The sequence below is a fragment of the Nicotiana tomentosiformis genome, chromosome 4 (genome assembly GCF_000390325.3).
Source record: "Nicotiana tomentosiformis chromosome 4, ASM39032v3, whole genome shotgun sequence".
NCBI classification, from domain to species: domain Eukaryota; kingdom Viridiplantae; phylum Streptophyta; class Magnoliopsida; order Solanales; family Solanaceae; genus Nicotiana; species Nicotiana tomentosiformis.
Genome location: NC_090815.1, coordinates 106,199,385 through 106,212,044, shown reverse-complemented (window position 1 = coordinate 106,212,044; position 12,660 = coordinate 106,199,385). Strand labels below are relative to the sequence as shown.

Below are 12,660 nucleotides of genomic sequence, written 5' to 3'. Positions count from 1 at the left end.
GCGCAAGGCTGTTTGGCCTACGCGAACGCAAATGCGAATGCGAATGCGAAGGGGCAGGGTAGCTGGCCTTCGCGAACACGATCAGAGGGTCGCGAACATGAAGAGTGATTTCTAGGCATGAGGTTGTTGAGCTTCACAAACGCGAGAGCTGTGTCCCGTTCGCGAAGAAGGGTCAGACTGGGCAGTGAGTTGATTTAAAATGGGATTTTGGCCATTTTCACTTTATTTCCGCCATGGGAGCCGGTCTTGGGGCAATTTTGGAGCTCCATCTTCATCATCTATGTCAAGATAAGTGATTCCCATCTATTGTAAGTTAAATACTTGGATTATATATAGATTTAGACATGAAAATTTGTAGAAATTTGGGATTTTGAAGAAAAACCTAGAAATTGGTATTTTTGGATTTTGACCACGAAATTGGACAGGGAATTTGGAATAAATTATATATTTGAGTTTGGGGTATTATGGGTAAAGTTTATTTTCGAAATTTTTTGAAATCCGGGCATGTGGGCCCGAGGGTGATTTTTATCGATTTTCGAGCGGAGTTGGAAATTGTTGTAAATTGGATTATAATGAGTATTAGAGTATATATTTATGGATTTGCACATTTATTGACTAGTTTTGGAGCGATGGGCATCAGTTTGAGTTGTTGGAAAGGCTTTGGAATTGGTTATGGAATTTCGGAACGAGATAAGTCTCTTTTCTAACCTTATAAGAGGGAATTAACCCCATAGGTGAATTGAATTAAAATGTGCTTCTATTTGTTGATTGACGCGTTACACACATGCAACGCACATACACTAAAGCTAGTGTAAAGAAAAATCTTGTGATCTTAAACTAAAAGTGTATATAATATATAATAAATACTTGTTGAATTTTGTGGTCTTCAACATTTCATATCAACCTTATAAGGGCAAATATATATGTTCTAATTAAAAAATTACTAAATATAGAAGAATGTATATAACTAGATGATTATAAATAGATTTTATGCAGTACGTGAACTAAGCGCAATAGACACTTGATAACATTTGAAAATAGAGAAATCGCCATGAAAATTTACTCTAGGGTTAGAGAAGAGTCGAGAGAGAAACAACTGCTCAGATCTTTCTCATTACTCAATGTTCACTTGTGTCCAACAATGTACAAAGAAAACAATATATACAATGGGCCTAAAATGTAATATATTAAGATACAACTATTGGACTTATATCAAGTTTGGGCCCGTTTCTGTCGTGGGCCAGAAGCTAAATATCCATCAAGACCAACACCCCCCCCTCAAGTTGGAGGGAGAAACCACCTTCAACTTGAAAAGGAATTGATGATGACTCTGCCCAGGAAGAGGTTTGGTAAGAATGTCTTCCAACTGCTTGGAAGTAGATACATAACCCAATTCAATCAAGCCGTCACCCAACTTGGTTTGAATGAAGTGGCAATCTACTTAAATATATTTTGTATGTTCATGGAAGACCGGATTCTTAGCAATATGTATAATTGCCTAATTATCGCAAAAAACTGAAATCGGAAGAGAACCAAGAACATGTAGATCAGCCAAGAGTCGAACCAGCCAAGTTAATTCAGCCACAACCTTGCTAATAGATCGATATTCTGCGTCAGCGGAACAAAGAGAGACAACAGGTTGTTTCTTGGACTTCCAACCAATCAAACTTTCACCCAAAACAATACAGAAACCAGTGACAAATCGCCGTGTATCAACACAAGCAGCCCAATCACTATCGCTATAGGCGCTCACAGTAAGATCAGAATCATTAGAGTAGAAAAGACCTATATCCAAAGTACCTTTAAGATACCTCAGAAGGTGTAATGCAGCAGACATATGAGGAACACGAGGACACTTTAAAAACTGACTAAGAAGTTGTACAACAAAATATATATCCCATCTAGTATGGGTCAAGAAAGGCAACTTACCAACCAAACTCCTAAAGGATTAAGGTTTATCCAAGACTTCACCACTATCAGCGGATAACTTCACATGAACTTCCAAAAGGAGAATAATCATTGATGGAATGAGAATAACCTCGAGAGCATAAAGCATGAGATAATTTTGCATACCACTGCCGAGAGGCCTGTCGGAGACCATATAAGGACTTTTGCAATTCACACACTAAAGGGGCAGAAGAGGAAGAACTAGCAGCATAAACTGAAAGTCCAGAGGGTAACTTCATATAAACCTCCTCATCTAGGTCACCATGAAGAAAGCCATTGTTGACATCTAGTTGAAAAAGAGGCCATTGTCTCTTCACAGCTACTGCTATTAAGCATTTAACTGTGGACATCTTTATCAACGGAGAGAATGTCTCAGTAAAATCAACACCTTCTACCTGTATATCTCCCCTAATCACAAGCCGAGCTTTATATCTATCAATAGTCCCATAAGCTTTATGCTTAATTTTATAAACTCACTTACAACCAATAGGCTTTTTTTCTTTAGGTGACTCTACTATATCCCAAGTGCGATTAGCCACTAAGGTCTCAAATTCCTTTCGCATGAAATCCTGCCAAGCTGGAATAGGTGTAGCTTGGGAATAAGTACTAGGTTCAAATTCAGCATGTTGTAGGAAGGAATTGGAGCAAGAAGAAGAGGAAGGAAGAGTGCATAAGTAGCCTTGTAAGTAAGCAGGAGGATTATGCTCCATAGTAGACCTTCTGAGATTGGAAAGATGACTAGGAAGAGAAGAAGATGGTACTGACACAAGTGGAATAGAGGAAGGAAAATGTTGGACAGAAGAATTTGAGGGAGAAAGAGATTGAGAAATGACAGAAGAAGTAGGAAGAGGAATGGAGAAGTCATCATAAATAATATGAGAGTGAAAGGGAGATTCAGGAAAAGTAGTAGGAGGAGAACAAGAAAAATCTTTAGAGAACGAGATAGGAAAATAACTTTCATGAAATACCACATCCCTTGAAATGAAACACTGTTTGGTAGCTAAGTTATACAACTTGTAACCTTTCTTGGCAAAAGGATAGCCAAGGAAAACACAATGGATATGTTATGCTACAGTTCCTTTAAAAGGAAAACACAATGGATATAAAACACAAAAGGATATGTTTAGCATAACTGTAGCCAAACAGTGTATGGTATAGGAACTGTAGCATAACATAAACAGCCAAAACTTCTAAAATAAGAGTAACTAGGTGCCTTACCATACAACATTTCAAAAGGTGACTTATCACGAAGAATCTTGGAAGGTAATCTGTTGATTATGTAAGTGTCGGTCAATAAACAGTCACCCCAAAAGTGTATAGTTACTTTGGATTGGAACATTAAAGCTCTAGATGCTTCAAGGAGGGTCCTATGTTTTCTTTCAACCACTCCATTTTGTTAAGGTGTATAAGGGCAGCTAGTCTGGTGGATAATACCATTTTCTAAAAAAAATGTGGAGGCAGAGAAACTAGATCCAAATTCTAAAGCATTATCACTTATGATGGTTTGAACAGTGGTGTGGAAGTGATTCTTAATCATGGTGATAAAAGCTTTTAATAGGGGAAATGCATTGCTTTTGGACCCCATTAAATGGGTCCAAGTAGCCCTAGTATAATCATCGACAATGGTAAGGAAATACTTATCCCCAAAATATGTTTTAGTATGGTAGGGTCCCCAAGTGTCTATGTGAAGAAGTTGGAATGGTTTGGTAGTGTCATTAGTACTATCTGGGAAAGGTAATCTTGTTTGTCTTGACATAGGACACACATTGCAAATGAAGGACTACCTAGAAGATAAGGAATCGGATAAACCAGAAATAACTTTCATTCTGACAAAAGGGACATGTTCAAGTCTTTGGTGCCAAATGACATCCATTTTATTTATGCCATCATTATTACATTGAGAAGGAATAATGCACACATTGGGTAAGATAAACTTGGATTAACAATTAGACACAGAAACATAAGGTGGAGAAAGTGAACCAGGTGCATCACACAGATGAGGTAAACTAGGGACATAATCACAATTAGAGACAGATACTTTAGGAGAAGAATTTGAGTTGACATTATTCTGGAAATATGAATCAGTATAAAATTGAGGATGTGATGATGGCTTTTTCCATACAAGCTTGTACAAGCCAGTGTCGAGTTTACCAAGAATCAGAAGCTTCTTCAGAGAAGGTCCCTGTAGTAGCATACAAGAATCATAAGTAAACATGACAAAACATCTGAATTGTTGTATCAGCCTATACACAGAAATGAGATTATGGTGGAAAGAAGGAATATAGATAATATTGTGAAGAACAATTGAGAGATGCAAAGAAAAAGAACCAATGGAAGTTACTTTTACTTTATAACCATTTTGAAGAGATACAAGATAAGGTACAGGTAAAGAAGTTATATTGAACAAGAACTCTTTATTGGATGTCATATGGTCAGTTGCACCAGAATCAATGATCCAGGTTAAATTTACTGAATAAGAAAGCATGCAAGAATTAGAACTAGTACTACTCAACAAATCAGCAGCTAAAGATGTACCAGCAAAATTGGCAGAAGCCATGAGATTGGATTGATGAGTGAGGTCTGACACATGAGACTGCTGCAACAAATTCATCAACTGATTGTATTACTATTTTGTCATACCAGGTATTATGGAGGCATGCTCAAAATTAGATGGAGGGCCAAAAATGTGAGGAGCGATAGTATTTGGCTGAGCACCACCACTGGGATTGTATTCAGAAAGATCAGCCTCAACACTAGCATTTGCTGCAATTCTTCTGCCTTTAGTAAGTTTGAGGTTAGAAGGATAACCATGGAGTTTATTATATTTTTCAATTAGGTATCCAAGCTTTTTGCAGTATTTGCAAAATAAGGAAGCCTTGACCGGATCACCATTTACCCTTTGTTCAAAGTTCGCCCTCTGATTATATGGCTTTTGAGGAGGAAGAGTTTTGGTAAACATGCTGGCATTGAAAGAAGCTGTATTGGCACTGAAAAAAGCTGAATATGAGTTAAGTTGGGGGGGGGGAGATTTCACTTATGTTTGATTCTCATCTTGGAGAAAAATGCCGTAAGCATAATCAAGGGATGTAGGAGGCTGCATCATTAGGACATTGCTTCTAACATTTACATAGGTTTCATTTAATCCCATTAAGAATTGGTATAATCTGTTTTCTTCAACATCCTGTTGCAAACCAGGTTTAGCTGCACAAGTGCAAGTGTTCACATGATTCTCACACATGAAACCTAATTCATCCAATTACCTCTTTAACTTGTTAAAGTAAGAGGCTATGTCAAGAGATCCTTGACAAGTTGAAGTCAGTTCTTTCTTATTTTCAAAAATCTTTGTCCTATTGACAGCCCCATACCTACTCTCAAGTTGCTTTCAAATACTCTCAACAGTCTCAGAGTATTGAACACTCTCCGCTATTTCAAGGGACAAAGAACTAGTGAGCCAAGATATCACCATATTGTTACACCTATTCCACTGCTTTAATTCAGGTGCATTATCAGAAGGTTTAGGACATGTTCCATCTATGAAGTCTATCTTATTCTTTGAAGATAAATCCACTATCATACTTCTTCTCCAACCCCCAAACCCAGTCCCAGAAAAAGGCACATGCACCAAAGAAGTGCCAGGAACATCAGAGGAATGTAAAAACAGAGGACCACAGGGATCTTGAGCATACACAGAGGTAGAAGTAGCAGTACTTCCCATGATCACTCAATTTAGTCCAGTACAATACTCAAAATACACATACAGTGAGCAAGCAAAAACAGATATGGAGATGCACACCTCCACAGCCACGAAGCAGATATATGCTATTATATATAGAGAATTAGAAATAAAAATACCACTCTACTTCGCCACTGGAAGAAGTAACAACCTTTAATTCTACAAACTCTATCCGAAACAGTCCGCAATCACCAGCAAATCGAAAATGAAGACCGATGCAAATCCTAGTTTCAAACCTCAAGGGGAAATTGAAATACTGGACTGTGAAATTGCAAAGTTTCACGAAATCACCGGTAAACCTCACCAGTACTCAAAAACTTACTGTAAACTGAATCAGAACCGACGAACTAGCTGAGAGATGAAAAAACACTTTCATAAAACCCATCGAGGGTAATATCGGACGGAAGCGTAGCATGAGATCTATTCAAATTTCTGCTCTGATACCATGATAACATTTGGAAATAGAGAAATCGCCATGGAAATGTACTCTAGGGGTTAGAGAAGAGTCGAGAGAGAAACAATTGCTCAGATCTTTTCTCATTACTCAATGTTCACTTGTGTCCAACAATGTACAAAGAAAACAATATATACAATGGGTCTAAAATATAATATATTAAGATACAACTATTGGACTTATATCAAGTTTGGGCCTGTTTCTTTCTAGGCGAGAAGCTAAATATCTATCAAGTCCAACAACACTTCCAATAGCCATTGATAAGTTGCTTGATCACGAGACCCTAATCAATTAATGTTAAATCTTCAAGTTTATGTCTATTGAGACTGGGATGGTAATAGGATGTGACGACACTACTAAAAATAATTTTTTTTTCGATTGAATAAATAGACCGAATTCGATCAATTTTAAAGGATTACCAAAAAAACAATCGACCAAAATGGGTGAAACGAAAATAAGATAGCCGGAACAAGAACGATCGACACGATCAGTAAAGCCCAATTGACACAATCAGTTAATTGGAGGGAAACCAAACTAAAAAAATTAAAATACTGACCGAGTCAGTCGATTTTCTTAAATTACGATTATGGTTGAAATTTGACGGTGGTTTAAAAAAAGGGCTGACTCAGTAAATTTTTTTAAATTATATAATTATAAAATACACCATTCAGGAATTAAATTGAGGTCTATGCCGTGGTAAAGTACTATTCTACCACCACTAGATCACTGATGTTTGTTGGTATAAGATTTTTATTTTAATACTAGAGAAGTGATGCCCATGCAATGCACGGACCGACACTATTTTTCAAATTGCGATAGTGCCAGTAGACATAGTGCTCCATAAAAAATCAAAATAAATAATCATAATCAAAAGAATTTAATATACAATATGGGGTAATATGTTTATTTTCTCTCTAATATGTGTAAAAAAGGACACAAGAATTGTGCCCTTCCAATATGTAATCCAAAGCTTCAGTTGTGGCATATTTTTTCAATTTGCTGCTTGTTATTGCAAGGTTGTCTCATTATCTACATTCTGTTGTACTCTACAGTTGCCAAAAAATTATTTGTGATCAATTCATATAGTTGTCACGATCCAAAATCTAACTAGCTGTGATGACACTTAATCCAACCCGTTAGGTAACTCAATTTATAAATATCTGATTTAATTAATATTTAACTGACTCTAATACACTCCCCAAGGACTGGTAGTACAAATCATGAGCTTCTAAGATTAGAATTTACGCAGCTGGTGTGAAATAAAAATACATCATCTGTCTGAAGTATACACAAACAGATAAAAAATAAATTCTAAAGCTACCATGAACAAGAGGCAGCAATGACTAGAACACATGTATATCTTCATATCTAGCTCTCGCAGTACGCAAATACATCAACATCAGACAGCTACACGCAAGGTGCAAAATTATAGTATGAGTACAACTGACCTCATGTACTCAATAAGTAACAAGACTAACCTTTGGGCTGAAAGTAGTGACGAGCTCAACAAGTATAGTCCAATATAAAAATAACAGTACAGAAATGTATGCATGCTTTCAAGTTCAACAGTTAAACTCAGTACAAGTAAAATTACTTAATTCTGAATGGTATGAGGAATATGACATCTCTATATCTACATGCCAATGTACCTACTGTATGTGGTGCACTTCAGTGGAAACCTCATATGTTCAAATCTAAAAATACCCAAATTCTCAGTACTGTATATGGCTAATCCAGCCCAGGGAAGATCCATCCCATATATATACACACATCGACAATCGGTCAATCAATCAGTACTATATAAGGCCAATCCAGTCCAGGGGTAAATTTATTCCCAAATATAAATGACTCGGACAAGATCCATGTCCGGGGAAATTTATCACATTTATAAATAAATAAGGCAAGTCCATGCTCTGGGAAGTCCATCCCGAATATATATAAATAAGGCAAGTCCATGCCCTGGAAAGTCCATCCCGAATATAAATCATCTATGCTCACTGTGGGGAATGCAGACTCCGGAGAGGCTCCTTCAGCCCAAGCGTGATATTAAGCCGATATGGCTTGCTGTAAGCGGGCAACCCCGGTCCATATAATAATAAAGCCTATAAGGCCTGCTGTAGGCCGGCAACCCCGATCCATAAAATAATAATATATATGAAGCCAATACGGCCTGCTGCAGGCGGGCAACCCCAATCCCATAAATATCGTCATAATGGATGAACATGACTGAGTATGAAATGTATATTTTAAAACAGTTAAATTCAACAGCAACATGACCCTATGAGTCCCACAATATTGGCACGTAGCCTAAACATGTTCTTTAATACGAGTCTCAGCTCAAATTTCCTAACATGTGGAGAATAATCGGATAATAACATGATTTTTAAATTTTACAACTCCACAAAATTTATTTAAGTCATAATTTTTATGGTGCATGCCCACTTGCCCGTCACCTAGCATGTGTGTCACCTTCATACAATTCACATAATACGTAATTCAGGGATCTATACCCTCAGAACCAAGTTTAGAAGTGTTACTTACCTCAAACCGTGTAATTCCTTACTCTGCTATGCTTTTTCCTCGCAAATTGGCCTCCGAAAGCCTCGTAACTAGTCATAATTAATTTGATTTAGTCAATACAAATTATTGGAATTAATTCCATATGAAAATACTAATTTTTCTACAAAATTTGAAATTACACTCAAAAATCGCCAGTGGGGTCCACATCTCGGAATCTGACAAAACTCACAAAATCCGACAATCCATTCAACCACGAGTCCAACCATACCAAAATTACTCAAATTCGACCACAACTCGACCTTCAAATCCTCAATTAAAGTCTATAAAATTTTCAACCCAAAACACTAATTTAATGATGAAAACAACAATATATTCATGTAATTTAACCAAAAACCGAGTTAGAATCATTTACCCCAATTCATATGGTGAAAATCGCTTCAATCCAAGCTCCATAGCTCCAAATGTGTTAAAATGGCCGAAACCTCGAAATATAGCTTCTGCCCAAGCATTTACTCTTCACGATCGCGAAGCACAAAATTTTCCATATCAAAATTTGCTCTTCGCGATCGCGGAAAACCAATCATGATGAACAATCTCCCCAACTCTTCCAGACAACCTCTAGTATAATGGTCATAACGTTTTATACAAAAATTCAAATAACAAATGGTTTGACTTTCTGAAAACTATACATCAAGGGATACAACTTTCATTTTTGAATCATCTCCAAATTCCTTATAGATTGCGAGATATAGGCTTTCAAAGTCGGATCCGTGCAACAGAGATTTTGTTCTTCGCGATCGTGAAAAGGCTTCCGCGATCGCGATTCACAAGGCCCCAAACTGCTGTTTTCTCTTTGCGAACGCAATCAAATGTTCGTGATCGCGATGCACACCTCTGTAGATAAAATCCAGTAATTAAAAATGGCCTAGAAATTGTCCAAAACCACCCCGAAACTCACCCGAGCCCCTCGGGACTCCATCGAACATACCAACAAGTCCCAAAATATATTACGGACCTAATCGAGGCCTCAAATCACATATAACAACATCGAAAACGAATCGCACCTCATTTCAAACTTAATGAAACTAAGAAATTCCAACTTTTACATTCGGTGCCGAAACCTTTCAAATGAAGTCCGATTGGCCTCAAAATTTGCACACAAGTCATAAATGACATAACAGACCTATTCCAATTTCCAGAATCGGATTCCAACCATGATATCAAAAAGTCAACTCCCCAGTCCAATTTCCAAAATAAAATTTCTATTTTAGACATTTCAAGCGTAATTTCACAACGGACTTTCAAATAATTTTCCGGGCACGCTCCTAAGTCCAAAATTACCATACGGAGCTATTGGAATCATCAAAACTCTATTCCGAAGTCGTTTGCACAAAAGTCAAAACTCTGATTAACCCTTTTCATTTACGTTTCCAACATGAAATTTATTCTTCCGAAACATCTGAAACATCAAAACAGACAATCACACACGTCATAATACATCATACAAAGCTATTCAAAACTTCAAATAGTTGAAAGGAGCGTAAATGTTCAAAATGACAAGTCGGGTCCTTACATTCTCCCCCATTTAAACATACATTCGTCCTTGAACATGCCAAGAGTTGTTCCTAAGCCTTTATATCACTGTTCCACCCTACCACGCACATTTCCGGGGGTAATCCCACGTCACCCTATTCTGTATAGGCCTGACAACATAAAATAGCTGAAAGTCAATAATTTAACCTTAGCCCATAAACCTTGTAATTCAATTTCCAATATTTATAATTTCTTTTCAAGACCCGAATCTCACATCTACACACTTTATAAGTCTAAACAAGTTGTATTAAGCCTTAACCATAACCCGAGATATAATCACATAACATGCTACACAACTCACATACTCGCAACACCATTTTCGATCACAATAACTACTCAAAACCAACCAAGTACTAGTATTAAACCCCATAACAAACAAAACCTCGTTCCCAAAATCTTCATACATTGCCGATTATGAAAGAAACACGTAGAATCTCATAACCACTTACCAGATCAATGAGTCATGGAGCTCTCTTGTCCTAACCAGAACCATAATTACTTTCTAAGCCGACTTTCGATATAATCCTCCCAAATATACCGTAATAAAATCCGATAGTACTCATTCTAAGTCCAATGGACTAATCTCATCAAATACAACTACTTTATTGACTTGCAATCCCAACACAACCTAATATTTACAACCAACTCTTCAAATTTCGTGAAGAGGATAACCGTACGCGCATGTGCACAATTCCTGAAATATGTTGCTCAAATAATTGTTTTTATCGTAGAGAAAGGAAAAAAATGAAATCAAATGAATTATCAAAGAAATGAAATTCCCACACACTGCACGGACAACTCACGTGCGATACAGATAATTCACGTGTCAATGATATAAATCGTCCGGCAATGTCACATGCCTCCAGTCCAAGCATATCATACAAGAGCAATTAAACAAATACACATGTATGTGATAATAAAATAAGATTCTCATGCTTCTGGACTGGTATAAATGACATGCTAAAGTGTAGGCATGTGCAATATGTGCTATTATAGATCAAATCAGAAATCTTTCATCATTGAGGCATTTATCAAGTTCATTCAGGGCTTTTAATACCTAGGTAGCCTCAAACACGACTCAAATAGCTCACGCAATATTATAGATATGAGAAACATCATAGCTTAAAGCTTAACAGTCAATCTAGGCTTATTATAGCCTAAACGCAATCCGAGCATGGATAAATAGCCCTCTAAAAAGTCCTCAATGACTTAACCATAACACGTACTATTATCTAGTTAACTTGGCCATATCTTCACAGTCCGCACCCACAAAACAATTTGCTTCTGAGAACTACCAGTCCCCTAAATTCATAGAACACATAAATCACCATAACTGATTACAATTCCATCACTCGAATGACTATCATATCCTTCATGCACGATCATACCACTGGGAATACTTCCATAATTCTTCCATGCCACATAACAATAATTTGAATATCAGCAGTCTACTAGGTGAGTACCGCAATACCAATGAACATCCATAAGTCAAAACACAATGAGCCATCTAAAATGTGCACCCTTCTCAGGGATTACCGAGCAGTTATAACATTCATCTAAATATCTGAAACTAACCATGCTGTCCAAAATTTGTGACCTTCCCTTCAAGACTAGACTGCCACCTTGTACATGTACATCTTAATCCCGCACAACACATTACATCTATCATGCCATCATGTTCAAAGTACGAGAATCTCAATATAAACTCTGAGTCACCAGCAAATTACATACCCGGTTAGCTAGAAACCTTTCTCTTGCTTTCTTCCAGGAGGAAATCACAATATACAACACGTTTCCCACACCGGTAGAAAATATCCAGCTCAAACCATGGTAGAAACCATCAAGAAAACTTTGAGATTCATTTGCATATAATCAAATTATCAAAATTGAATTCCTCTAACTCGACCAAGCCACACGGGTTTCCAAATCCGAGAGTATTGCCACAAAACAGCCTTAAAGGCTCACCTCATCATAAGAACCAAAAGAACCGAGCATACCATTACCATACTAATCCAGCATGTTACCCATTTGTTCTATTTTCTCCGAGTTTCTTCCGAATTACCCTCAAGTTGACACTTCTCCTTGTCATAACTCTACGATTCTTACCCAAAGCTCACTACAAGGCATCCTAACATAAAACCACACCGCCCTAAGGCCCATAAGACGATGTATTCTTCTTAAGCACCCCATAAATACTACAACCGAGACACCCACTCTGAAAGACCTTATGTGAATTTAAAATTATTCTCCTTTCCTTTCTTATACTGGAATATAGAATCCATAGTCATAAAGAATTACCGCAATTCCCGACACCATCCAATGTAAATAATCTATTCTAGCGATATACGAATCCGAAAAAATTAAAAAAAAATTCAATTGTCACATATACATTTTAAATCCATTAGAACTCTCT

General features: G+C 37.1%; 2 protein-coding genes across 2 annotated transcripts; both read right to left on the bottom strand.

The window, feature by feature from the left end:
- Nucleotides 1-1,498: 1,498 nt before the first annotated feature.
- On the bottom strand, nucleotides 1,499-1,837 carry LOC138910294 (uncharacterized mitochondrial protein AtMg00810-like). Its single transcript, XM_070201523.1, has one exon. The coding sequence runs from the start codon at nucleotides 1,835-1,837 to the stop codon at nucleotides 1,499-1,501; it is 339 nt and encodes a 112-aa protein (XP_070057624.1).
- Nucleotides 1,838-1,976: 139 nt separating this feature from the next.
- Nucleotides 1,977-5,662, bottom strand: LOC138910292 (uncharacterized). Its single transcript, XM_070201522.1, has 7 exons — nucleotides 5,338-5,662; nucleotides 5,014-5,190; nucleotides 4,588-4,923; nucleotides 4,289-4,527; nucleotides 3,892-4,129; nucleotides 2,425-2,875; nucleotides 1,977-2,379 (listed from the first exon to the last, which is right to left on the bottom strand). Exons 1-7 carry the CDS (start codon nucleotides 5,660-5,662, stop codon nucleotides 1,977-1,979), a joined length of 2,169 nt encoding a protein of 722 aa, XP_070057623.1.
- Between the last annotated feature and the right edge of the window lie 6,998 nt (nucleotides 5,663-12,660).